The sequence below is a fragment of the Phlebotomus argentipes genome, unplaced genomic scaffold (assembly GCF_947086385.1).
Source record: "Phlebotomus argentipes unplaced genomic scaffold, Phlebotomus argentipes genome assembly scaffold_18, whole genome shotgun sequence".
NCBI lineage: Eukaryota > Metazoa > Arthropoda > Insecta > Diptera > Psychodidae > Phlebotomus > Phlebotomus argentipes.
The window spans coordinates 15040118-15062418 of NW_026776177.1; the positions used below are offsets into that span (position 1 = coordinate 15040118).

Genomic DNA, 22301 nt, shown 5'->3' on the forward strand with positions numbered 1-22301 from the left:
GAAATCCTGCTTATTCTGAAGTTCTGTCCATTTGTTTGAATGGACATGATCTTGAAGATTTAAAATATCTTAAAAACTTTTTCAAACTGACTTTTCAAACTCTTCAATTGTTCCTCGGCGCAAAATACATTTGAGTGGTTTCGGAGTTGCACTGCCAACTTCACGCCGTTGGCAACGGCGGCCCGACTGACCGCAGCCCCATATCGAATCCAATGAAAACATCACACACTTCATTGTCATTTTCCTTATCCACGGTGAGCGTGAGCGAGTTATTTTGCTTTTTCCCGGGAAAATCGCCATGCTGCGGCGCTAAAACGTGTCACAGTGCAAAGTACCACCCAGGGGGCTGCTTTTGGTGCTCGAGGTGGCGGTGCAGGTGTTCGCGAAGGGTGGGAAAAGGGCTGAAAATAGTGGTGTCGAAGTATTGGCATCGATGTGGTGCTGTGCAGTGTGAGACAGCCATAAGGCGGTGCGCGAGTGCAAGTGAGACGGCCACTGATGAGTTGGCTTGAGCGATGATGGATTTTCTTGTACCTTCATACCTGTTCCTCGGATAAAATAGTGTATATAGCAGTGTCAATAAACTTGAGGCCCCTTCTCGCCACAGTGTAAAGACGTCGCTGGCGTGTAAAAACGCATTACACCTCGCCATCCACGTTGCAATGTGCCAAGGTGAGAGTTTTCCCCTCCCTCGCGGGCGTGTGGGGCTCTCGTGGCCCACCTGAGGTGCAAAAATACACCCGCCGGAGCCAAAATACCGAGCTCACTTTTTTCTCTCTCTCGCCACTTCGCAACGGCATAAAGGTGTGCCAAACTCGTTCTCTCACCTCCAACCCGTCTCCTCGAGTCCACCTCAATTCGCCGTCGCCCAGTTTGCGCATTTTTTTCAAGCACTGCAGGCGCGCGATTGCACAACTCTTGCCAATCCCTTTGCCGCCATGTTTCGCGCAAAAAATCACATGCCTGGCCATTCTTTCGCCGGGAGCGGCCGCAGGAGCCCCACCGGAGAGCCGCCCAAAGCCCACCAGAGCCACGTAGGAGCGAGAGAGGGCGCGCGTGTGTCGAAATGAGGCATAACGGTAAAAATGCGTCAACTCTTTTACCGGATTGCACGGCCTCAGCGCAGCGGCCGCGAGGGCCCCACGGTGTGCCCATTTCCCGGAAAGCCGGGCAGGAAGCTTTCTGCGCAGATAGGGAAAAGCGAGCAGAAGGAGAGAATATTCAGCTGCTTTTCCCGTGTGTGTGGATTTTTCGCTTCCTACTTTTGTGTGAGACATCGTCCCGTTCTTCTGGCCAATCCCCTGCGCCAGAGCGAGACGAGCGGCTGTGTCGTCGCCGAATAAACAATGGTCGCGGTGTCTCTGTCGCACCCATTGAAAAAGTGATTGTAAATATGACGCACATGCAAGGTCGTTGCGTATAGATTTTACATATCTGAAGGTCGTTCATGTGGTCACGTGATGACGGTATTTCATGTGTTCATTGGTACTCGACTCTGAGTGCTCCGTTTGCTCCTTACAGGACAATTGGAGGGGATTTCATGTGTACCCTATTAGACAATGACAATAACCATAATAGTTATTTGGGCTATAGCCAATCTGGCTGGTCAGAAGCTACCCAAAATCCCGAGAGGGGAACAATTGGCGGTAAAACAAGGCATATTTTCATGAGCTTTGACTTTCTATTAATGAGAGCGATTTAGCCATTTATTATTGTCTTCAATGCGACATATTAATGTACATTATAGAATATACGATGATTCATTTGACACTTTTGGCAATTATATTTCCCCTTTATTTCCAGCGGAGCGCGGAAGAAGATGAAAAGTCAACTGAGGAAGAGACAGAGTGATTTGTGTAAAACTGGAAATACTTGAGAAATCCTTCGCAACATCCTGGAGAAACTGGACAATTTCTGAGCAATGGCAAGTGCCGGAGAGTGCGGAAAAGGGTCCAACATCAGTGTGACCAACATCAATTGCGATCAGGGTGGAATGCAGACGCCTGCCATTGAGGCCACAGTGCAGGGTAACGGATCTGGAGGGGCTCTTGCAGCTCGCGCCACGACGCCGAATCACTTCTACGGCGGCAGCGGCAGCATTAGGATCTCCGTGCCGAAAATGGAGGAGTCCGATGAGTCGGACAGTGAACTGCTGACGATCGAGGAGAGCGCCAAGGTGAACATGAGGACGAAGGGCGACGGAACGGCTGCCAAAACCGCTCCGCGGCCCATGTCATGGGAGGGTGAGTTGTCTGAACATGAAGACGTTATGGATGTGGACAATGTGGCGAGCAATGGGACCGCGATTGCCGCGACGTTCGGCGATCCGGTGATAAAGGTGGAGCAGCGCGATATGGATGCGAAGGAAGAGAAAGTGACAGATGAGGCGATTTCCCTGATAGCTAAGGCCTCCAGTGAGTCGAGCAACGTCCCAGTGGATGCCACCGGAAAGCACTTCATGCAGAACGACGTGGTGAACTTGAAAGTGGAGTCCAACATGCCGGAGTACAATTCATCCGTGCAGGCGCCACTACTTGTGCGCTCCAAGACAACTCTCCTGCCAGCCAATCCGAGCCCAGACTCTGCAATCCACTCCGTCTACACGCACAGCTCGCCGAGTCAGTCGCCGCTCACGTCCCGCCACAACATTTACACACCCTCGCTGAGCCGGAACAACAGCGATGCCTCGCACAGCAGCTGCTACTCGTACAGTTCGGAGTTCAGCCCCACGCACTCCCCAATTCAGGGACGCCACAGCATGTACGGCGCCATAAATGGCTCTCCTCTGCACCACAGCGTCCTGTACAGGCCTACAGTGTATCCAGTGGATGCGGAGTCTCCCGCCGCAAGGGCGTGCTTTGACGACTCGGCAGCGCTCGAGGGAGAGGCTCTGCCGTCGGCGGGCATCTCCAGACAACAGCTCATCAACAGCCCGTGCCCGATTTGCGGAGACAAGATCTCGGGCTTCCACTATGGCATCTTCTCATGCGAGTCGTGCAAAGGATTCTTCAAGAGAACCGTCCAGAATAGGAAGAACTACGTTTGCGTCCGAGGATCTGCGTGTCCGGTGACCATTGCCACGAGGAAAAAGTGTCCGGCATGCCGCTTTGAGAAGTGCCTTCAACGTGGGATGAAGCTCGAAGGTAGGAATTTGCGTACATTGAAAAATGTGATAAGACTATTTACTTATGCGCGTGATAAGTTGTAAAATGATAATGCCTCGATATGACTTTCAAGGTGATGACCAAAAATGGGTGTGAAAGACCGTGGAATTGTGAAATTGAATCTTTGATTATTTTTTTTCAGCAATTCGTGAGGACAGAACCCGCGGAGGTAGATCGACGTATCAGTGCTCATTCACGTTGCCTGGATCAATGCTGTCGCCCTCTGTGATGTCAGAGTCGTCGGGATGCCATCAGAACTATCGCATGACTGTGCCGCCGATGAAGGTTGAGGTGGGCGAGAGTGCGGGCGGCTCCAAGCCACGCATTCCGACGCTTCTCCAGGAGATTATGGATGTTGAGCATCTCTGGCAGTACAACGAATCGGAGCTGCTGAGACTCAACCAACCGGCGCCGCCGGTGACGAATGGGACACAGGCAACGAATCCTCTGCTGGCCAGCGCTGGACTATCGCAAGGGGACAATTCCAATCCAGACTTAATCGCAAATCTGTGCAATATTGCCGATCATCGGCTCTACAAGATTGTCAAGTGGTGCAAGAGTTTACCGCTCTTCAAGACCATCTCGGTGAGAATCTCTTAGATTTGCCACTGGCCAGCATTCGAGACGATTGATTGATAAATTTTTCAGATTGACGATCAAATTTGTCTCCTGATTAACTCGTGGTGTGAACTTCTGCTCTTCTCCTGCTGCTTCCGATCCATTTCCACACCCGGAGAGATTCGAATATCCCAGGGAAAGTCTATAACATTGGCTCAGTCGCGATCTAGTGGATTGCAAGTGAGTTAGCAATGCAATGTTGTTGATTTGCGCAAAATTTAATGATATTATTTTATTGTTTCAAGGCTTGTGTGGAGAGAATGCTCAATTTGACTGATCACTTGAGACGCCTTCGCGTCGATCGCTATGAATATGTTGCGATGAAAGTAATTGTATTGCTTCAATCAGGTAATAAGCCTCATGATTTTCTGCAAATGACAATTCTCATATCAATAATAAATGTTTTGCAGACACTTCGGAGTTGAAGGAACCAGAAAAGGTGCGCACAAGTCAGGAGAAGGCTTTGCAGGCACTTCAAGCTTACACTTTGGCTCACTATCCAGAATCACCTGCCAAATTCGGAGAGTTGCTTCTGCGAATTCCTGAGTTGCAACGAACTTGCCAGGTATTTGAGGCCTTTCTTCATTAGTTTCTAACAATTTATGCTGGTTGTCTGTCGATTTGCAGGTCGGTAAAGAGATGCTGACGATCAAGTCAAAGGAAGGAGACGAATTTGATCTGCTTATGGAGCTCCTGAGAGGTGAACATTGACACACTGTTCCCTGTGGCGACGGCAATTGTACTATAAAATAGTACAGGGATGAAAATAGTTTGTTTTGCAATTCCTGACATTAAAAATGACACAAAATCCAGTGTGTGACTTGTGGTACAGTTGATATGAGGAATTTAAGTAAGATTGTAGGAATGTAATGTCTTATTTCTCTACATTGAATGGTTAGTTTATTATTTTTCTAAAAGAATTAATTAGGACAATTAAGCAAAAAAGTGCGAAGATATATCAGTGAGACGTAATTATTATATATATATATTTTTGAGAGAAAGGGGATGCAAAAGTCAAGTATTTTTATACGAACTTTTAGTATGTAAAGAATTGGATAAACATATATTTTTCTTAAGGACACCAATGACGTAAAGAATGTGCCTTTAATGAGACAAATCCTTTTGAGGGTGTGTAATTTTTGCATCACAGAGAATTTTTCTCGTTGATTTCAATGTTGAAGATGTGTATTTTTTGCTATAATTATTTATTTCGGAAGGTCACTTTTGTGCGAGAGAGAAAGGATTCATGAGAAATATGTCATTGGAGGGAAAAAGGAGGGAAATTTATCAGTTCAATTGGCAAAGCTACGTTGAAGGGTAATTTAATTACTAACATTAACATTATAATTTCATTTTATCCTAATCATAGATTGTGACGACATCTGAAAATCAAATCTTGAGCTGCATTTTCCCATTTTCTGGGAACAGATCTGTGATCTATTAATTAAAGAGGAAGGAAGGAAGGAATGAAGAGCATGGAATGATATATTTTCACTCTTAAATATAAAGCACACTTTTTCATGTTTAGGGTAAATTTTGAGTGTTATGTCGTTTTCCTTTAAGGTTATCATAATTATGGATAAGATTCTTTTTGTGCTTCAACATTTTCTGCAATTATTTAATGACGGTTAAGGTCTATGCAGGTGGAAGACATTTTGGCGCTGGAAGTTGGATTGTGGGGACCAAGATTGTGCTTTGATTGCAATTCCTGTAAACAGAACTCCAGTCGAAATGCCCGCCTGCATGGAAGTTAATTGATAAGAAAGGCTGCTATAATGAGAAATTTTATATTTTTACAATTATATACAAAATAACGTTAGACATACTTTAACAGAGATGAGGAGAGTGTATTTTTTATTATTTTCATTACAATCCTTGCAATGCTAAAAGAAATTTGGGGTTGTCCGTCTTATTTTAAGAGAAGATATTCACTTCTTGACAGAGAAAATTCAGCCAAGTTGCGAAAGACTACAAGATTGAGAGCCTTCCGAACTCATGAAGAATCACTTAAAAAAGCTCAGTATTAGAGTGATAGGAAAAATATGAGCAATTATTATACAGTAATTTTAATTGATGGAGTGAAATTGCATTCATGAGATGACTTACAGACTAGAAATAAAGAACATTTTATTATATACAAAGTCTATATTTTGTTATATGAAGCCTTTATGTGTTAACTGCAGGGAAACCTTCGCGTTCATGTCGAGATGATTTGATGTAAGGACGGAGATTTCTCTCCTGGAAGACTTCTCGTCGGTGGCATCAATCCTGAGTCGTGTGAATGGTAAAAAAGGGATGATTTCGTTCAATTGCAGGCCGATATTGAACGATCCCGGAGTAATCTTTGAATCATCTTCATGAGAAATGAGGAGATTTGTGAGAATCACAGTGAAATTGCCAATCTTTGCGATTTCGTGTAACAGTTTGTAGCATTCCCTTATCATTGTCACGTTCTCACTGAACTTCTCCTTTTTCTTGTCGAATCTCACCACGTGAAGAATCGCCAGGGAATCCATAATGAGTAGCCCAAATGCGTCCAACGCCTCCTTGTTAGAAGCGATAAACTTCAGCATTGGTTTTAGATCGCTCAAGTTCCACACTTTGTCTATACGGATCAGGCTGAGAATTCTCTGAAGTTCCTCCGGAGGCTCTCCCATGTCCACTAGAAGTTTCCTCATTAATGCCGGCACAAGATCTCCATTCATATCCACGTACAGGCAGCCAATGCCCTGTTGTGCCAATTTTAAGGCTATCGTGTGGCAGAACTTGCTCTTTCCGGTGCCAATTCTTCCGCAAATCTCATAGATGTGACCCACTCGCAATCCTCCTCCCAGGAAGTCATCCAAACTGGTGATCCCAGTCGATTGATGCTGCACTTGACTTACCCGTACCTCAAGAAGTCTCTCAAAATCCTTTCTGATCCGGCGGATTGTCTCCACGCCAAGCTCAGTCGTGGCGCAGAGATCTTCCACTTGCGTCTCCAGGAAAGCCCTCACTGTGTTTATTCCCATCACAGTAAGTAATTCAATCGACTCCGATGTTAGCAAGTAATGCGAAAGAGGACTTTGAGTGCTCAAGTCCATTATTTTTTTGGCGCGTCTTGTCAAAACACCACAATTAAAGGGTTTCTCTTCAGCAGCCAACTTCACTCTGCATCTCGTGGGCACTCCAACCCGGCTGAAGGCCCCACAGCATGCGCGTTTGTGGTAGAAAGCCACTACGCTGGGGCATTCGTGTGCTTTGCGTGGACTTTCCATCTGGGCGAGCGAACAAAAAATTTCTGTCAGTGCGAAAAGTTGAAGAGGAGGCTTTACAGGGAGTAAAGCCAGTGATTAAAGCAGTCAGACAGGTGAAAATCGTCCAACGGGGCGACAGTCCTTCTCGCTGGTGCGTGCAGTGTTCGTGAAACAGTGAATCCTCCGGATTGTGAGGCGCTCGGTGAGCCTTGCGAGGCCGTGCCCGAAATTGCCAATGTGTTGCAAGTGAGAAGCCTCCGTGACTGCATCCGCCTCTCGGGAAGCCCGAATTATGCAGAGACGACTCGAGGGCACTTCCGTTAATCTCTGTGCATCCTCCAGTGCGACCAAGAGTTAGCAAATTGACCAAGAAGGTGAGCGTTCAGCCCTGGCGGGCGGCCCATGACGAATGGGTGCAAAAAACTTGTTTGAATACCATTAAGACGAAGATGATTGGGCTACGTAAGCAAATCTGTGATCTTCTTTACCTGCAAAATATTTACTTCCCATTTTGGAGCAATTAATTATTTCCGCTATTGTGTGTAAAATTGACATCATTGTGATTCGTTATTAAAATGCTAATTATGCGAATGTGTGTCGATGCCGATTTTCTTCACAAACTCGGCTTTTCCGTGCTTTCCGTTGGTGTGTCTCATGTTCACAAAGGGGGAGAGCAATGCCTCAGCGCGTTCACGGTGTGCTCGAGTTTGTGGTTTCAGAGGTTTTAGTGGGTTTCAGTCGTTTCAGTGACTGTTTTCATGGATGAAATATTTGAGATTCCCTACGGCAGGTCGAGCTTTTGCAGTTAAAGAATTCTGATATAAATATTCACACGGTAAACCACTCTGAGATGGATGGTGCGCGGCCAGTCTTGAATACTGTTCTGATGGTCCTGATCCATAATAGCATGAGGGAGCTACCTAAAGCCCCGCCCATTGGAAATATCCGCCCACTTACTGCACTTACTGGATTCTCTATTGGAATATAGAGATTATAACTCAATCACTTTCCCAAAAAGGCCACTAATGACTGATCTATCGATTTATTTAAATACTACTTTCCTCAATGAACGGATCGTGTGTGTAAAGTGAAACGAAAGGGCAAATGCATACAAATTTTCACTTTCCGCTAAAATATACATATTATCTTCTCTTGGATATTTTTTATGGACTCTTTCCTCATCGACGCGCCATTCGATCTGTGAATAGTGGTGATTTCACTTGTGTATGAATTGATTGCTGCACTTTTTGTCTTCGTTTTGATCACAATGATTGCTCATACAACTTCTGTGTCGGCCTCCGCCACACTCGCGTCCTCTTGTATTTCTCATCTCGCAGTAAATTAGAAGAGAAAAAAATTACGTTCGCATGCGAAAAAAGACCGCACAATAATTGATTACACAAATGCCTGCCTTTTGCGTCGACTTCCTCGCGAGTACCAGCGAATTTCAGAGTTGCTAATAAAGATAATTGGTTTTTTTTTCTCTTCGTGGCGTTTTGTGTTAAAAATATAATAAAAAGTGACAATATGTGAACTGGGCGACGAGTCTACATCACATTGTTGTAAAAGGTGGATTTGACCATTTGACTGGGATGAGAACAGGGAAGAGAAGAAGTGTCGCTGAGAGTGTAAAACTAGTCCATTTGATATGTGATAAAAGCGAAGCAAGTTTTGCTTCTAGTCATGTTTAGATCTTCAGTTGTGCTTCGTGGGCAGAAAAATGGTCTCTTTATTATTCAAGAGATCGTTGAGAACACTCTGGAGACGACTTTTCCTTGAGTCTGCAGAGAAATTCAATTTCACAAGAATTTGACTCAATACTCGCACATTATTGTTGAATTACACATTTATTTGCACCATTTGCACTCATTATGAGCGGAAATGAGAGACAACACGGGAAAAGATTGGGCAATGTGCACGATAATAAATTATTCAGCTTTGATGACAATAACGTGCTATCTTGCTCTCCATTCTGATATCAGGTGTGATTGAACATCAAATATTTAGACACGGGATTGCGGATCTGGAGTTTGTACCTTTGAATTCATAATCCTTTTGGCAAATCATTTTCATCGTCATCTTTATTGATAAAACAGTCGTTTTAATTGCCACAATGCTGCGGCTTTTCCAAAGTGTATCTCTTTGCGGCATGAGACTGCAGAGTTAAGTGAAATATAACACTGAATAGCGAAGAGGCCCAGCAATAATGAGTTGAGGAAACCGCCTAAACACAGTTTTCTTTCGCTGTGTGCAGAGACTTGTCTCTAATGATCCGCTTTGCCTGTGAATGCGATAAGAAATTTAACTATATATCAGTTGTAGTTGAGTTGGTGAAGCGGAAGTAGTGTTTTCTGGAGCTTCGCACACAGTGATTTTGGGAATTTAACACAAATTGAGGGGGAGAGAGAGAGAGAGAGAATGTGAATTGTGGGGGAGTTGCTGAAATGGTGAGAATTTTCAAAGCGCAGAGATAAAATTCCATTGAAAATAATAGATATTTCCTCGTCATATCTTGTATTTCACGTTGAATGAATTTGACGATGAGATTGCTCGTGAAAAGCGAAATGTTGCTAATGCGAATTTTAATTTCGATTGCATTCTTTGAGTTGGATATCTTAGCTTTGATGTATATTAGAATCCAATTAGGCTAAGCGGAGTGAATAGTCTAAGGTGAGCATTTGTAAACGATGTGGTTAAGCGTAATGAAATGGGATCCTTTTTGTATTTTTCACGCCACCTCCATCCGTAAACGTTTCACTTTTGTGTAGTCAAAATTTCTCATTAACCTAATTGCTTCTCTGCCTTCACTTTGTGCAGTATTATTATTCAATTACTCAAATGAAATGGTTCCAGTGTCACACGTCTCCACACTCTTGGGTCCCATCGTCGCGTGGAATGTGTGTCTGTGAGGTCGAGTGGCTGATTGGGTTTGATCAAAAATCAATTTCTCCGGACAGACGGAGGAAAATGGGTGCTGTGCAGCTTTAGACCATGTGAATTTTTACATATTTTATACCTTTGTCGTGTAATTTGTTTGCTTCTCTCTCAACGAAAGCAAATTCGATGAGGTGGTCAATTGGAATGAGGAGAATCCTCTCAAGGCTACTGATTGGAGATGTTTGTTCCATCTCTCAATTGGGAATTGACGAATCAATGCAGGAATAATACTGATGATGACCTAAGATGTGCGTACCACTGTGATTAATACGTTTGGCTGTATTGTTGGTATGTTAATACCGTGTCTTGAACTCAAAGGTCATACTTCTGTGGAGGCAAAAACACTCTTAAAGCATGTTGTGCATCAACATCTTGTGCGATGGCTCGGTGTGGGCTTTTTTTTGCTCAGCCCAAAGCAACATTCTTGTGTAATCCACGCGAGTGAGGTATGAAATATTAATTTACAGCTGAATTATTGGCAGAGTCATAATTGGACTGAGGCTCAAAATAAATCTACAAATAAAAGAGGGCATTTGATATTCATTCATCACGATATCTTGTGTCGGAAGGCCTTTCAGCCACTTGTGAGTTCGGCCGAAAAAGTGTGCTTCAAGTGAAATTTACTCACTCCACTGAATTTTACAGCATTTTTCTGTTTAATTAAATTATATACGATGTGCGGTGACTCAAGGACTTTCTTCGAGAGTCTTTAACACTATTTGTATTTCTGCATCACACACGGATTCACTTTTCTTCTTCTCTTGAAGTCTGTTTGCGAATTAAAACGTAAGCTTGGCATTTATATTGTGTATTTGACAAATTGATTACCACAAATGTTGTCAAAACTTTTCCTGGGACTTGCTGAGATTTAATTCTGCTTAGCAATAGAAGATTGCATACATTTCGCCATGCGTGCAGTTTTTATTAAGTAATTAGAGATATTTTGTAAGAAAATCTTTGTGGAGAATCTTAAATTGTAATCAATTGATCTACAGCGATTTTGTTTGTGTATATATGAAGAGCTTTTTTGCACAAACTCGTGTGATTCTCTTGAAAATACTGACGTGTTTCTCATTTCAGGTGAATCCTCATCAATGAGAGAGACCAGTCGACAATGATCACCCGGCGAAATTGGTTGCTGCGCTGCAGTATTCTCATCAACATTGCCGTCTTGCTGTACATTTGCAGCCAGTTGATGATCGACAGTGGCAATGTTCCAATTGCACCCGCGTATATTGTGCACGTGAATCCGGAGAAGCAGAGTGTTCGAGCTGAATCTTCAAGTGCGAATAGACTTTTTAATCAAGTTGTGAGTATTTTCTTTTCTTTTTCCGCTGTCTTCAGCATTTGTGCTGAATGTTGTGCGGTTGGGGCATTTTGATTGTGATCTTATTCACACACTTTCAAGGAGAATGACTTGAGGGAGAAACCCAAGAGTGATGACGTTCCGCAGCAACAAGTCGATGAGGAGCAACAGCAGCTGCAGCAGATGAAAGATATTGTGGACAATAATGGGGAAGACAGTCGATTTGAGGTGCCGACGGAAGCGAACAGTCATGGGAGCAAACTCCTCAATGAGATTGTCTATCAGGACCTCAATTTAGTTAGTACAAATTCAACATATTCAGAGGGTCTGCTGAACGATAAAGAGTTGGAGAGTCGATTGAGGTGATTTATCAATCTATCCCAACGTGTGAGCGTGCTCGCTAAGGCGTCTATTTCTATTTATACCCTCCGAAATAGATCACTGATCAAATGCCACGACGGAGATTATGAGCCGAAGACGGAGCAGAGAGGCGACTTTTGGGTGCTCAAGAACTACGTTCGGGCCGATCACGGTGAGATCCATTGCTACGAGAGCATCACGTACACCACACATGCCGACTACACATTTCTGGACAATTTGGTGCCACTGCTGGAGAGATGGATGGCCCCAATTAGCATTGCTCTCCATGCGCCAGGTTTCGATTTCGCTGCCACCATCAATGCCATCAAGTTCTTGAGGGATTGTCCATCTGAGGCGCATCTCGTGAGACAATTTGTCACTTTCCACATTTACTTCAGCAGCAAACATATTCCAAAGAGCGTGAGTTCTCTTTTCTTTCCTCTATCATATATATACTTCCGCGTAAATTTAAATCACTAGGTTTAACCGTTTTGGCATGCACCACCAATTTTGCGATCTTGTTGAACATTTTCAATGATACGGATGAACACATCATGTTCTCCCGTCAGTTGCTGTTTTCATTCCCTCTGTACTTCGTGTTGTAATGCTGAGCGTGAAAACTTTGCCATTTAATTCATCAAAAAGTGAAAGAACCGGGAGGCTCTTCACCACCAATTTTGTGCATGTCAATCAGATAAACTAATGCTAAACACACTAAATTTCCTAATATTGACTCTGACAAAAGTTCGTATCAATTTCATCGAATATACACACGAACATGTGTGGACGGGGGGAAAAAGATACTCACGCAATCAATCAGAGTGCTGAGAGTTTGAGATGATTTATCGTCGACAAACACTTTGCATTCAATTGAAATTCAGAGAAATTACACAGGTTTTTCCGGACAAAATATGAATGGCCTAATATTTTCTGCAATATGCAATTATTCACGCTAGAATTATGTTAACTAATCACGAGAGACTTTTCTCCACCACATTCACGGCGGGGGTCATGAAATATTCTCCGGGGATGGCCCATGGTTGCCCCCATGAAAATGCAATATAAAATGAAATATTAATTCCTTAGCGCAGAACGGCAGACTAGAAAATAGGTGAAGAAGTTTTTGAATGAAGAAAGATTATGCATGCGGAATTTGTGAGAACAATAAAGCGATGTATTTATTCGGATGTTTGTCAATTGCTCAAGAGAGGGAGAGAAAAAAGAGAACTACAATGTAGATTTCTTAAATTCCAAGGTTTTGCCATCGAATGAGTGATTTTGCCCCACTGAATATCTTCTGACAATAATTGGAATGCACGCAAAAAGCAAAATGATAGGGGCAAATGGAGAATTATCACACACTGCGATGTCAGTGCGTGTAGAATTGAGGCTACAAATGATGATATATTGACCTATTTTGCTACTCTGCAGGTGCCGAAGTACGACAAGGTGCTGGAGACGCCATACAACTGCTCCAATCCACCGCCCTTTGCAAACATATCGTATAGTCAGCTGTACAAGACGCAGAAGAAGCTCCTCTATCCTGTGAATGTGGGTCGCAATATCGCTCGTGATGCTGCGCTCACCCACTATTTCTTCGCCAGCGACATCGAATTGTACCCCAATCCGGGTCTGGTGAGGAAATTCCTCGAGATGGTGGCGCGCAATGACGCCAATATCCAGCGACAGAAGCCCAAGGTCTATCCGCTGGCCATCTTCGAGGTGGACAGTTCGGTGGCTGTGCCGCGCGACAAGACAGAGCTGCAGGAGCAGTTCCGCAAGGGGAAGATCATTCCGTTCCACAAGAAGCTCTGCCCGAGCTGTCATGGTCTTCCGAAATCGAAGGAGTGGATGGCAGCCAATGAGACGGACGAGCTGGGTGTGTTTCACATTGGGAAGCGCGTCGGATACTATCTTCACTGGGAGCCCATCTACATTGGGACCCACGATGATCCTCACTACGACGAGAGATTGAGCTGGGAGGGAAAAAGTGATAAAATGACACAGGCAAGTTGATGGAATAAGTGTGGAATGTTCTTCAATGAGTTTTCAGTGTAAAACCAATCAATAAGAACATTCAAATGCTGTCTTTTCCAAATGTTCGATGCATTTGTAACGGATGGAATGTCTTTTTGCAGGGATATGCACTTTGCGCTTTGGACTACGAGTTTCACATTTTGGATAATGCCTTCTTGGTGCACAAGCCCGGCATTAAAGTACTGAAGAGGGACCCGAAGCGCGCGATGCTGGCCAACAAGACAAATCAACTCATTCGCAAGATCATCTATCCGGAATTGCAGGTGATGTACGGCGTGAGAAAGGGTTGTGCTATATAGTAGTTGGACGTTCCACCTTCCACGCCGCAGCGCCGCAGAACGCTGGGCCTGGGAGTGCTCACAGCTGAGGAGATGGCCTTTCTTTCGCCCAGAAAGAAGGGACGCTCGATGGTGACAGTGTGAAAGGACTAAAGATACTGCATTTAGTGGAGGAGTGGAAAGATGATGTTCTTGAGTTTCTCTAACGTATCCTCTTGTACATACTAAGATAAGCCTATGATGTATGCTTTTATCCTACTCCTACATATTTATAAAATCCATATTACTATATATTTTATACAATTTGATGAGAAAGACATTGTGTGTAGGGATTAAGTGAAGATATTATTTAGGCACAAAAAAAAGCAGAAGAAGAGTAAAGAGAAACATACAAAAAAACGTAACAAGGAATAGAAAACAACAAATATTTACAAGGGAAAAAAAACCATGAGGAAACTAAAAGTAACATAAAATCAACCCTAATTCTAGATGAAACGATTTTGCTGTGAAATAATTCCCCTATAAAATATGAAATAGAGATAAAGTAACCAGAAATGATAGCGCGAGACTACAAGTAAAAAAAAAATAGTCCATTTATTACCAAAAGATTCGAGAGATAACTCTTTTTGTTGTTATTGGGAAAGATGAATGAACAAAATCAATAGGATTTGTTATAGTTTGAGCCTTGTTTGACGCTCTTCCAGATACAATTTTCCGTAGTTGATGTAAAAGATGTTGTGAAAGTGAGAAAATTGTTGGCTTCTTTATACCATTTTTGTATTCCACGCATTCTTCACCACCGTGTCATTTAATCAATATAGTCCTAAAGTGTGTAGATTTTAATTTAGTATCGCTTTTACTCTTGCGTTACTTAGTTGAATTACTTTTTTTTAGTTTACGGTGCAGCATAGAGAACATCTCTTGCAAATTTGAAATCTCTCATTGCATATTTTTTCTTGCTCTTGTGATAAAAGAAAAAAAATACTCAAAATGCGATCAAATTTTTTTAGGACCTTTCAGAATCTCAGAAATTCTCTATCGCTGTATCGAAAGTATTAAGAAAAATATCCCGTCTTTGGTGAATTTCAACATCTCAGAAAAGCAAATAAATCTTCAAAACCATAGTTTAATAGGTAGTCTTCGTATCTCTATAAGTCATAGTATTACTAGTGTCGTTAGCTATTTTTTTTCCTCAGAAGCTATTTTAGTCTTCTTTTGTTGCATTGAGCAAAAAACACGTTTTCTGAATATTTTCCAGCACGCACAGATGCTATTAAATAATCTTGTTTATATACAAGCATTTTCCATAACTCTGAAGTGACTTTTCCGTCTGATTGCATGAAAATCAATCTCCTTTCGAAAATTTCATTCACAGAAATAATTAACTTTTCTTGTTTCACACTTCCGAAATTGCGAAAGGGAACAGTCAAAAGATGATAAATAATGTCAGAAAGAGGAGAAATCAAATGTGAGATATGAAGAAATGAGAGAAGAAGGAAAACATATTGATGAGAAATTGCGTATAAAAGTGCCTTAGAATATGAAAAAAAAAATTGATTTAATAATGAATATGTCACAATTTTGTAATATTCATAAACGTAAGTGAGGAAAAACCCTTTTATTGCTACCAAAACATTTTTGAAAAAAAGAAAAGAGTAATGAGAAAATGTTTTGAACCAAGTTGCGATTTAGTTGAATCGAAAAATCACGTGAAATGTGAATGTGTTTCATCTCCCACGAGAGTTATATTGATGAATTCTATAAGAACAATAAATGTGTAACATTTATGATGGCAAAAACTGTAGAAGGAACAATATAAGTGCGATAAATCTTCTTTGTGTCTAAGCATTCGAAGGCAACACGGCGAAGAGCCACCCTGAATCACGTCTGCGAGGCGATTTTCCCCCACTTTTGTGGGATTTCGCAGTTTTGAAAATGTCAACGAATATTTTACACCTGATCTCAGCGTGTGATCTCAGCGAGTCTCCTTCCAGTATCACATTGAAGATCATCCAGGACGGTTCAGTGCGTTCAGAGTGTCGCTCTTCTGCAAATCTCATCAACACCTTGACGACGAGTCCGTGTGCCACGCGCCGAAATGATGCAATACGCCATTGCGATCTGCTGCTCAGTGTTTGCACTGCAAGGTAAGACGACAGAGAAGATCTCTGGTCAATTTACTACTGGTCCGCGAGATGTGTAATCCGTGAGTTAGTCGAAAGTGGCTCGTTTGCGCCATTTGAAAATGCAGTGATCTTCTCAAGTGTGATGATTGTCGACTCAGGGATTAGCCAAACCCGTGCTAACGCCAACTAGAATGCGTGAACGCTGAGCACAAGATTTAGCCGTCTTCGGAGAATTCTAAGCAGACGTTTCTAGCTTACAGAAAGAGGTTTTTCTCGCTAATCTACAACACATATGATTATTTCCAATGCAGATATTTCTCTGAACTTCCCATTCCGTCCTTCAACACTATCAATTAGCTCTTATTTAATTGCGATCAGTGGGACACCAAGATAGAATTCTTCTACAAAGGCAACAAAAGCAAGTGTTAAACAATATACAAAAAATAATTATTATTTATTCTTGTAATTTATCTCAAAACTACAACGCAAATATTAATCTTCTCTCCAATCTTTGTTCGTTCAAGAAACTATTTCAGGAGATTACTTCACTATGCTTTTTGCCACAATTCATCGCTCCACTGACTTCGGCTTGTCCAGTATCTTTTTTCCTCCAGTTACAGCCATTTCTTGTTAGTCAAATGGTCAATTTTCACACAAATCCGAGGTGAATCTTCGAATAGGCGCACATGCGAGGCAAAGAGGTTTTCTAGTCTCTCTCGGAAACACTTTCGCTTTCCAGACGACCTTCAGGGTCTCTCGGCGAACATCTTCGCCAGTGTCGAAAAAACACATTAACATATTTACTCTCTTCTCTGCTCATCCTCCAGTGCTGGGTCAGTTCAACGAGGCAGCGAGATTCAATGCCTTCAACGCCTTCCGACAGCCGCAGGTCACGGCGCGTCCTATCCAGGCTCAGCAGCGATCGTCCTCATGCGCCGAGTCCAACGGACGCTACCCAGTTCACGGGCAGTGCGACGCCTACCTTGAGTGCCGCGATGGCGTGCCCGAGGAGAAACTCTGCCCCGACGGATTGCTGTTCAACGAGAAGGCCGGAGTGTTCACATATCCCTGCTCATATCCGATTGATGTGGAGTGTCCGCAGGGTAGACAAGCTCTGCAAGCCGCCCAGCCCACGGACGACTGCCCGCATCAGTTTGGCTACTTCCGCCTGGGAGACGCTTCCCACTGTGGCCAGTTCATGAATTGTGTGGACGGCAGAGGATTCACATTCGACTGCCCCGAAGGATTGGCCTTCAACAAGGACACGTATCGCTGTGACTGGCCAGATCAGGTGCCCGATTGCGATGCTGAGGCCTTCCTTGGCTTCTCCTGTCCAGCGCCACCGCCAGGCTTCGGTCCCGAGGAGACTCGCTTCTATCGCTCTCCGCACGATTGCCAGCGCTACTTCATCTGCCTGGACGGCCGCCCGAGACTCCACAGTTGTGGCGAAGGGAATGCCTTCAACGATCTGACCAACGCCTGCGACGGCATTGAGAATGTCACTTCGTGCTACAATCCATCAACCTACCGACAAGCCCAGCCGGTGGCAATCCAGCCCACGCGTCGTCCTACATCAAGGCCAGCTCTGCAGCCCGTCAATTTCGATCCCCGCGGCTCCTTCCGCTTCTAAGCAGCGCCCTGCGATTGCTGCAAGTGCAGGAAAAACACCCTTGTAATGCCAGCGAAGTGGGAAATACACGAAATAAATGTCGGAAGAGTGTCCAGGGGTTCTTCCCATCCCCCATACTCACCCTTGACAGCCGTGCACGGCTGACGGTTGAGCAACACACACAAGCGGCGGCGCGCCGCCCTGTCTGTATTCGGGCACGCACACACACTGCGCTCTCCGTCCGTGACGACCATCCGAACGAAGGCCCCCCTGTATAGTTGAGAAATGGCTGTCGCCTCTGAAAGGTGACTCCGCTACTCAGTCCACGCCACCGCACTGCAGTTCACTGTGTCGCCCCAGAAACTCTCCGGACGCGAGTGCAAACAGTTCACACGACAAGGTGCACATTGTTTCTCGCGCGAAAACCCACCGGACAACCATTCAAGTGCGTGCACACCAACTTTTCGCCACTGTGCGTGTTCTCGCCCACTCAAGCCATCCGGAGGTGGTATTCCGTGGTCACTGCAATCCCGGGCGTGGCCCCAGAACGTCAGCACAATGAATACGGTCGCCCTCGAGAAGCTAAAGGAGCAGCAAGCACTCTCGGTAGAGTCGCTCGCGGATATTTGCCGTCTCTGCCTGCGCAGCGACAGCGTCCGCTTTGACATCTTCAACAATGAGGAGGACTACAAAGTGCCGCTGAGTCAGAGAATCTACGATTTCTACAGGATAAAGGTGTGTTTTTCTCGCTTTTCTTGCTGAATTTTCTGCATAACATGGCGGATTGTCATTGTCGATCGATGCGTGCTGCCATCCGCTGACAGCATCAAACAATGCAATATCACAGCATGTGTGCTGTGATATTGCGTTGTGCTGTTGAAGGGTTTTCTCACAGCATTGAGATTTTGAATTTTAAACCGTTAGATCGTGGATAATAATTTTATTCCTGGTTTCTTTTTTTTGCAGGTTTCAAAAACTGACCGCTTGCCAACGAAGATTTGCCACCACTGCTTGTTCCAGACGGAAGTGCACACGGAGTTCCGAGAAGGAGTTATGCAGAATGAGAAGAGACTGCGGCAATTCACGGCGACTGTGTGGCCAGAGAGTGTAACTGAGCTTGCCGCACAGGAGAGCGAAATTCAGGAGAATGGCTCTCCGGAGGAGGATGAAGTGGATGAGGAGCGTGTGGCTCAGCCAAGGAGAGAAGTGCAAACGCAGGACGTGAAGGGACTGGAGTGCTTTCCGGACGAGAACAGTCTGGTGACTGTGGTGGATCCCAACAAAGACTACAGCAGTTCGGAGGATGAGGAGAGCGAGACTGAGGAGCAGGAGCCAACAGAGGTGGAGCCGGAAATCGATCAGGACAGCATGGAGATGGCTGCAAACATGCAAAATGTCTCGGAGGCACTGAAGAATATCTTCATGTGCAAATTCTGCGACACAGCCTTCAGCTCGGCGGCTCTGTGCGAAGAGCACGAGGCGAAATCCCATCGGCCAGACGCTCCGTATGGATGCAATTTCTGTGATTTTAGCTGCACCTTCCGCACATCGCTCATCCTCCACATCAGGGATTGCCATCGCACGGAGAAGCCCTACATCTGCTCCACGTGCAACAAGGGCTTCGGTCGGCGGTCGGACTTGAAGAAGCACACCATTGTGCACACGGGCGTGCGCCCGTTCTCCTGTCCCGTGTGCAACAAAAATTTCTCCCGGAACACCAACCTGACGAAGCACCTGCGCATCCACAGCGGTCTGAAACCGCACGTGTGCTCGCGCTGTCCGCGCTCCTTCACCACTCACACGGATCTCATGCGACATCAGCAGGTTCATTCGGGCGTGCGCCCCTTCCGCTGCTCCAAATGTCCGGCCACCTTCACGCGGCGCGACAAGATGCTTCACCATGAACGAGTGCATCTGCGGAAGAGCGGCCAAATTCCGCACACCACCGGGGATTCTGGTCTGGACCCCGAGAGCATGGTGATCTCGCTGGATCCCTTCGCAAATATGAACCCTCAGTTGACGGTGGAGCCGGAAACTGTGGGCGAGGACCACCTGCCGCGCTTCTCTGTGCCAGATCACATCCAGAACCTCGATCTCATGTTCCCAGAGACGTCCAACACCAGCGACGTGGTATCCTACGGAGATCTCAATGGGTCGGCTGGCGACAAGCGCGTGTGGGTGTGCACCAAGTGCCCCAAGAAGTTCATCAACAAGTCCTCCTTCAGGGAGCACATGAACAAGCACACGGGCATCCGCTGCCACGTGTGCAGCATCTGCTCCAAGGCGTTCTCGCGGAAGCGCGAACTGGACCGCCACAGTATTGTGCACACGGGTTTCAAGCCTTTCGAGTGTCTCACGTGCCACAAGCGCTTCGGCAGGAAGGACAAGCTGGTGCGCCACGAGAGAATCCACATGGAGGGAAAGCTGTTCGCCTGTGCCGTGTGCGAAGCCGCCTTCACCCGAAAGGACTCCCTGATCCTGCATCAGAAGATCCACGGGAAGCTGGGCCTCAGTGACGAGGTTCCCGGGAGCTTAATGGTTCCGGATATGGCGCAGGACTTCCACACGGCCGGCGTGCTGAGGCAGATTCCGGAGTTCATCCCACCCATGCCGTGGAGTCAGGAGATGGAGCCCAAAGATTGTGGCTTTTTTCAGGAAATGCAGCACTGAATGCATTGCATTAGTGATAGATTTGACAAATCTATCAAGCTTCCCATTTCACCAAGGAATTGTAGATAGTAAATGTTGACTCAATTCTCAGACAAAGTCTTTTATTCTGGATTTATGAACTCGTCTTCACTCAACTCAGTCGATAGAATGGCAAAATTGTTCTTATTTGAGGTCTCTTTTTTTTTAGTTTTATTAAAAGCTTCGCTAGAATAGACGGGAAAGCTTAACGCATGGCCAGACAACGAGAATTCTCGCATGAAACCAATGTGTGGCTATTTGCGGACACACGCATTAATCAACCACCCACAGTTTAGCCTGTTGATTGAGTTACGATTATTTGTCTTGATGGCAGGGCAATGCCCCAGCATCCTCGCACCCCCTAATTGCCGCCCCTTTTTTCACACATATTTAATTATATTCCCACTCACGTATTGCGCCCCATGTGATTAATGAAGGATGACATTAAGCTTTGACGAAAGCCCCACACGAATTCAAACAGGACAATCAACTTTATTATACAGCGAATACGGGGATTTAGGGGAACTTGTGACGTCCAGAGACACATTTTTCCCGTGAGATGTACATATGTGTGTTGCGAATCGTGAATAATGCAATCAATCCAGCCGATGGGAGTGAAGCTCTTCTCTCTATCACTTCTCCGATTTAGTACGATCTTGACTTTTGAACTGGTGTTGTTAACTAGGAATGTTTGACTATCCTGAAGTGTTCTCTCTAATTCGCCACTTGGGTGAAATTGTTACTTGCCAAGATTCTGAAATTTGACACTCGTCATCACCGTCTTCATTCTCCACAGGATGGCTGACAACCACGTACTTCTGGTTCGCCAACGCTTCCCTGGCAATACTGCTAGTCTTTGTGTTAATGACTTTCATCGGTCCGCGAGGAAGCAAATTCACATACGTCGCCAAATTCTCCATGTTCTACTACCTATCGTCAATGGTTGTGTCTCTGCTCGCGCCAATCTTCATCCTTCGCCCAAAAAATGTGGTCAACTGCAAGTGAGATGAGTTGTGTGTTATTTTTTGGTGCCATACAAGTGATTACGCAATGACTTCTCCTCAGATTGGGTGGGTGGTTCATCGGCAAGTGCACCTACTTGCTGGGAATATCCTGGGAACTGAGAGGATCTCATCTGTTGCGAGACAACGTTGGTGGCATTATTATTAGCAATCATCAGTCGTCTATTGACATTCTAGGTATTGTGCGTCGATCGACGATCTCATAGAAATTCCAATATATTTTCTCTCCCCACTCTTGTCAGGCATGTTTAATCTCTGGCAATTTATGGATCGCGCAACTGCAATCGCCAAGAAAGAAATACTCTACATTTTTCCACTCGGTCCAGTGGCCTGGCTAGCCGGCATTACCTACATCGACAGGAAATCACCAAAAGATAGCTACAAAACCCTCAGCAAATGCGTTCGACTTATGAAAGACGACAAGGTCAGTTTAAGATTAATTTTGCACGCTAATTCATCGAGAGAACACCTCTTCATAGATCAAGATCTTCATGTATCCTGAAGGAAGGAGGAATGATAGTCGAAGCGGATTCCTACCGTTTAAGAAAGGTGCTTTCAAGACTGCAATTCACGCCAAAGTTCCCATAACGCCGATTGTGCAGTCGCCGCTGTACTTTGTCGATCCCAAGAAGCACATCTTTGATAGTGGTCATGTTATTCTATCAGTTCTTGATCCTATCAAAACCGACGATCTCACGGACGAAGACACCGACATGCTGATGAACAAGTGCCGAGATCTCATGCTGACAGAGTTCAGGAAACTCAGCAGTGAAATCGAGAGTAAATTGTCAAATATGTCCTGGATGAAGGAAAAGCGATCAGGAATGTATTTGAAGGATTAACAATCAGTTAACCTCCCTTAAACATAGCTTTCACGTGAGGTAAACTCTTTTCCCATCTTTTGGGGTGAATTATATCAG

General features: G+C 44.8%; 6 protein-coding genes across 8 annotated transcripts; 5 read left to right on the forward strand and 1 right to left on the reverse strand.

Moving 5' to 3' along the window:
* The first annotated feature begins 104 nt into the window (after positions 1-104).
* On the forward strand, positions 105-5923 carry LOC132260209 (nuclear hormone receptor FTZ-F1 beta). 2 transcript variants are annotated; one of them, XM_059758186.1, is made up of 7 exons: positions 105-672; positions 1804-3143; positions 3307-3749; positions 3813-3962; positions 4028-4130; positions 4193-4347; positions 4410-5923. In XM_059758186.1, the coding sequence occupies exons 2-7, from the start codon at positions 1922-1924 to the stop codon at positions 4491-4493; spliced, it is 2157 nt and encodes a 718-aa protein (XP_059614169.1). In that variant the 5' UTR covers positions 105-672; positions 1804-1921; the 3' UTR covers positions 4494-5923. The 2 variants fall into 2 exon arrangements, with proteins under 2 accessions (XP_059614169.1, XP_059614170.1); XM_059758187.1 differs by lacking the exon at positions 105-672 and adding an exon at positions 1302-1349.
* On the reverse strand, positions 5922-6825 carry LOC132260210 (DNA repair protein RAD51 homolog 4-like). Its single transcript, XM_059758189.1, has one exon. It carries the CDS (start codon positions 6791-6793, stop codon positions 5936-5938), a length of 858 nt encoding a protein of 285 aa, XP_059614172.1. The 5' UTR covers positions 6794-6825; the 3' UTR covers positions 5922-5935.
* Positions 6826-7047: 222 nt separating this feature from the next.
* On the forward strand, positions 7048-15770 carry LOC132259292 (beta-1,4-glucuronyltransferase 1). The gene is made up of 6 exons (XM_059756857.1): positions 7048-7392; positions 11036-11264; positions 11364-11623; positions 11699-12041; positions 13053-13628; positions 13760-15770. Exons 2-6 carry the CDS (start codon positions 11070-11072, stop codon positions 13955-13957), a joined length of 1572 nt encoding a protein of 523 aa, XP_059612840.1. The 5' UTR covers positions 7048-7392; positions 11036-11069; the 3' UTR covers positions 13958-15770.
* A 147-nt stretch (positions 15771-15917) lies between these two features.
* Positions 15918-17782, forward strand: LOC132259293 (protein obstructor-E-like). The gene is made up of 2 exons (XM_059756858.1): positions 15918-16083; positions 16890-17782. Exons 1-2 carry the CDS (start codon positions 16035-16037, stop codon positions 17690-17692), a joined length of 852 nt encoding a protein of 283 aa, XP_059612841.1. The 5' UTR covers positions 15918-16034; the 3' UTR covers positions 17693-17782.
* A 37-nt stretch (positions 17783-17819) lies between these two features.
* On the forward strand, positions 17820-20405 carry LOC132259291 (zinc finger protein 436-like). Its single transcript, XM_059756856.1, has 2 exons — positions 17820-18406; positions 18638-20405. The coding sequence occupies exons 1-2, from the start codon at positions 18230-18232 to the stop codon at positions 20339-20341; spliced, it is 1881 nt and encodes a 626-aa protein (XP_059612839.1). The 5' UTR covers positions 17820-18229; the 3' UTR covers positions 20342-20405.
* Positions 20406-20990: 585 nt separating this feature from the next.
* LOC132260364 (1-acyl-sn-glycerol-3-phosphate acyltransferase alpha-like) lies at positions 20991-22242 on the forward strand. Of its 2 annotated transcripts, none has more exons than XM_059758423.1 (5): positions 20991-21089; positions 21156-21360; positions 21425-21558; positions 21624-21805; positions 21861-22242. In XM_059758423.1, exons 1-5 carry the CDS (start codon positions 21047-21049, stop codon positions 22221-22223), a joined length of 927 nt encoding a protein of 308 aa, XP_059614406.1. In that variant the 5' UTR covers positions 20991-21046; the 3' UTR covers positions 22224-22242. The 2 variants fall into 2 exon arrangements, with proteins under 2 accessions (XP_059614406.1, XP_059614407.1); XM_059758424.1 differs by having other exon boundaries at positions 21017-21097.
* Positions 22243-22301: the final 59 nt, after the last annotated feature.

Excerpts from the sequence above, each read along its gene's own strand:
- LOC132260209 (XM_059758186.1), top strand. The coding sequence starts at position 1,922 with ATGGCAAGTGCCGGAGAGTGCGGAAAAGGGTCCAACATCAGTGTGACC. Across the intron at positions 3,144-3,306 it reads ACGTGGGATGAAGCTCGAAG|CAATTCGTGAGGACAGAACC; the intron begins GTAGGAATTTGC and ends ATTTTTTTTCAG. Across the intron at positions 3,750-3,812 it reads CGCTCTTCAAGACCATCTCG|ATTGACGATCAAATTTGTCT; the intron begins GTGAGAATCTCT and ends TAAATTTTTCAG.
- LOC132260210 (XM_059758189.1), bottom strand. The coding sequence starts at position 6,793 with ATGGGAATAAACACAGTGAGGGCTTTCCTGGAGACGCAAGTGGAAGAT.
- LOC132259292 (XM_059756857.1), top strand. The coding sequence starts at position 11,070 with ATGATCACCCGGCGAAATTGGTTGCTGCGCTGCAGTATTCTCATCAAC. Across the intron at positions 11,265-11,363 it reads ATAGACTTTTTAATCAAGTT|GAGAATGACTTGAGGGAGAA; the intron begins GTGAGTATTTTC and ends CACACTTTCAAG. Across the intron at positions 11,624-11,698 it reads GAGTTGGAGAGTCGATTGAG|ATCACTGATCAAATGCCACG; the intron begins GTGATTTATCAA and ends CCTCCGAAATAG.
- LOC132259293 (XM_059756858.1), top strand. The coding sequence starts at position 16,035 with ATGATGCAATACGCCATTGCGATCTGCTGCTCAGTGTTTGCACTGCAA. Across the intron at positions 16,084-16,889 it reads CTCAGTGTTTGCACTGCAAG|TGCTGGGTCAGTTCAACGAG; the intron begins GTAAGACGACAG and ends CTCATCCTCCAG.
- LOC132259291 (XM_059756856.1), top strand. The coding sequence starts at position 18,230 with ATGAATACGGTCGCCCTCGAGAAGCTAAAGGAGCAGCAAGCACTCTCG. Across the intron at positions 18,407-18,637 it reads ACGATTTCTACAGGATAAAG|GTTTCAAAAACTGACCGCTT; the intron begins GTGTGTTTTTCT and ends TTTTTTTTGCAG.
- LOC132260364 (XM_059758423.1), top strand. The coding sequence starts at position 21,047 with ATGTTTGACTATCCTGAAGTGTTCTCTCTAATTCGCCACTTGG. Across the intron at positions 21,361-21,424 it reads AAAAATGTGGTCAACTGCAA|ATTGGGTGGGTGGTTCATCG; the intron begins GTGAGATGAGTT and ends ACTTCTCCTCAG. Across the intron at positions 21,559-21,623 it reads GTCGTCTATTGACATTCTAG|GCATGTTTAATCTCTGGCAA; the intron begins GTATTGTGCGTC and ends CACTCTTGTCAG.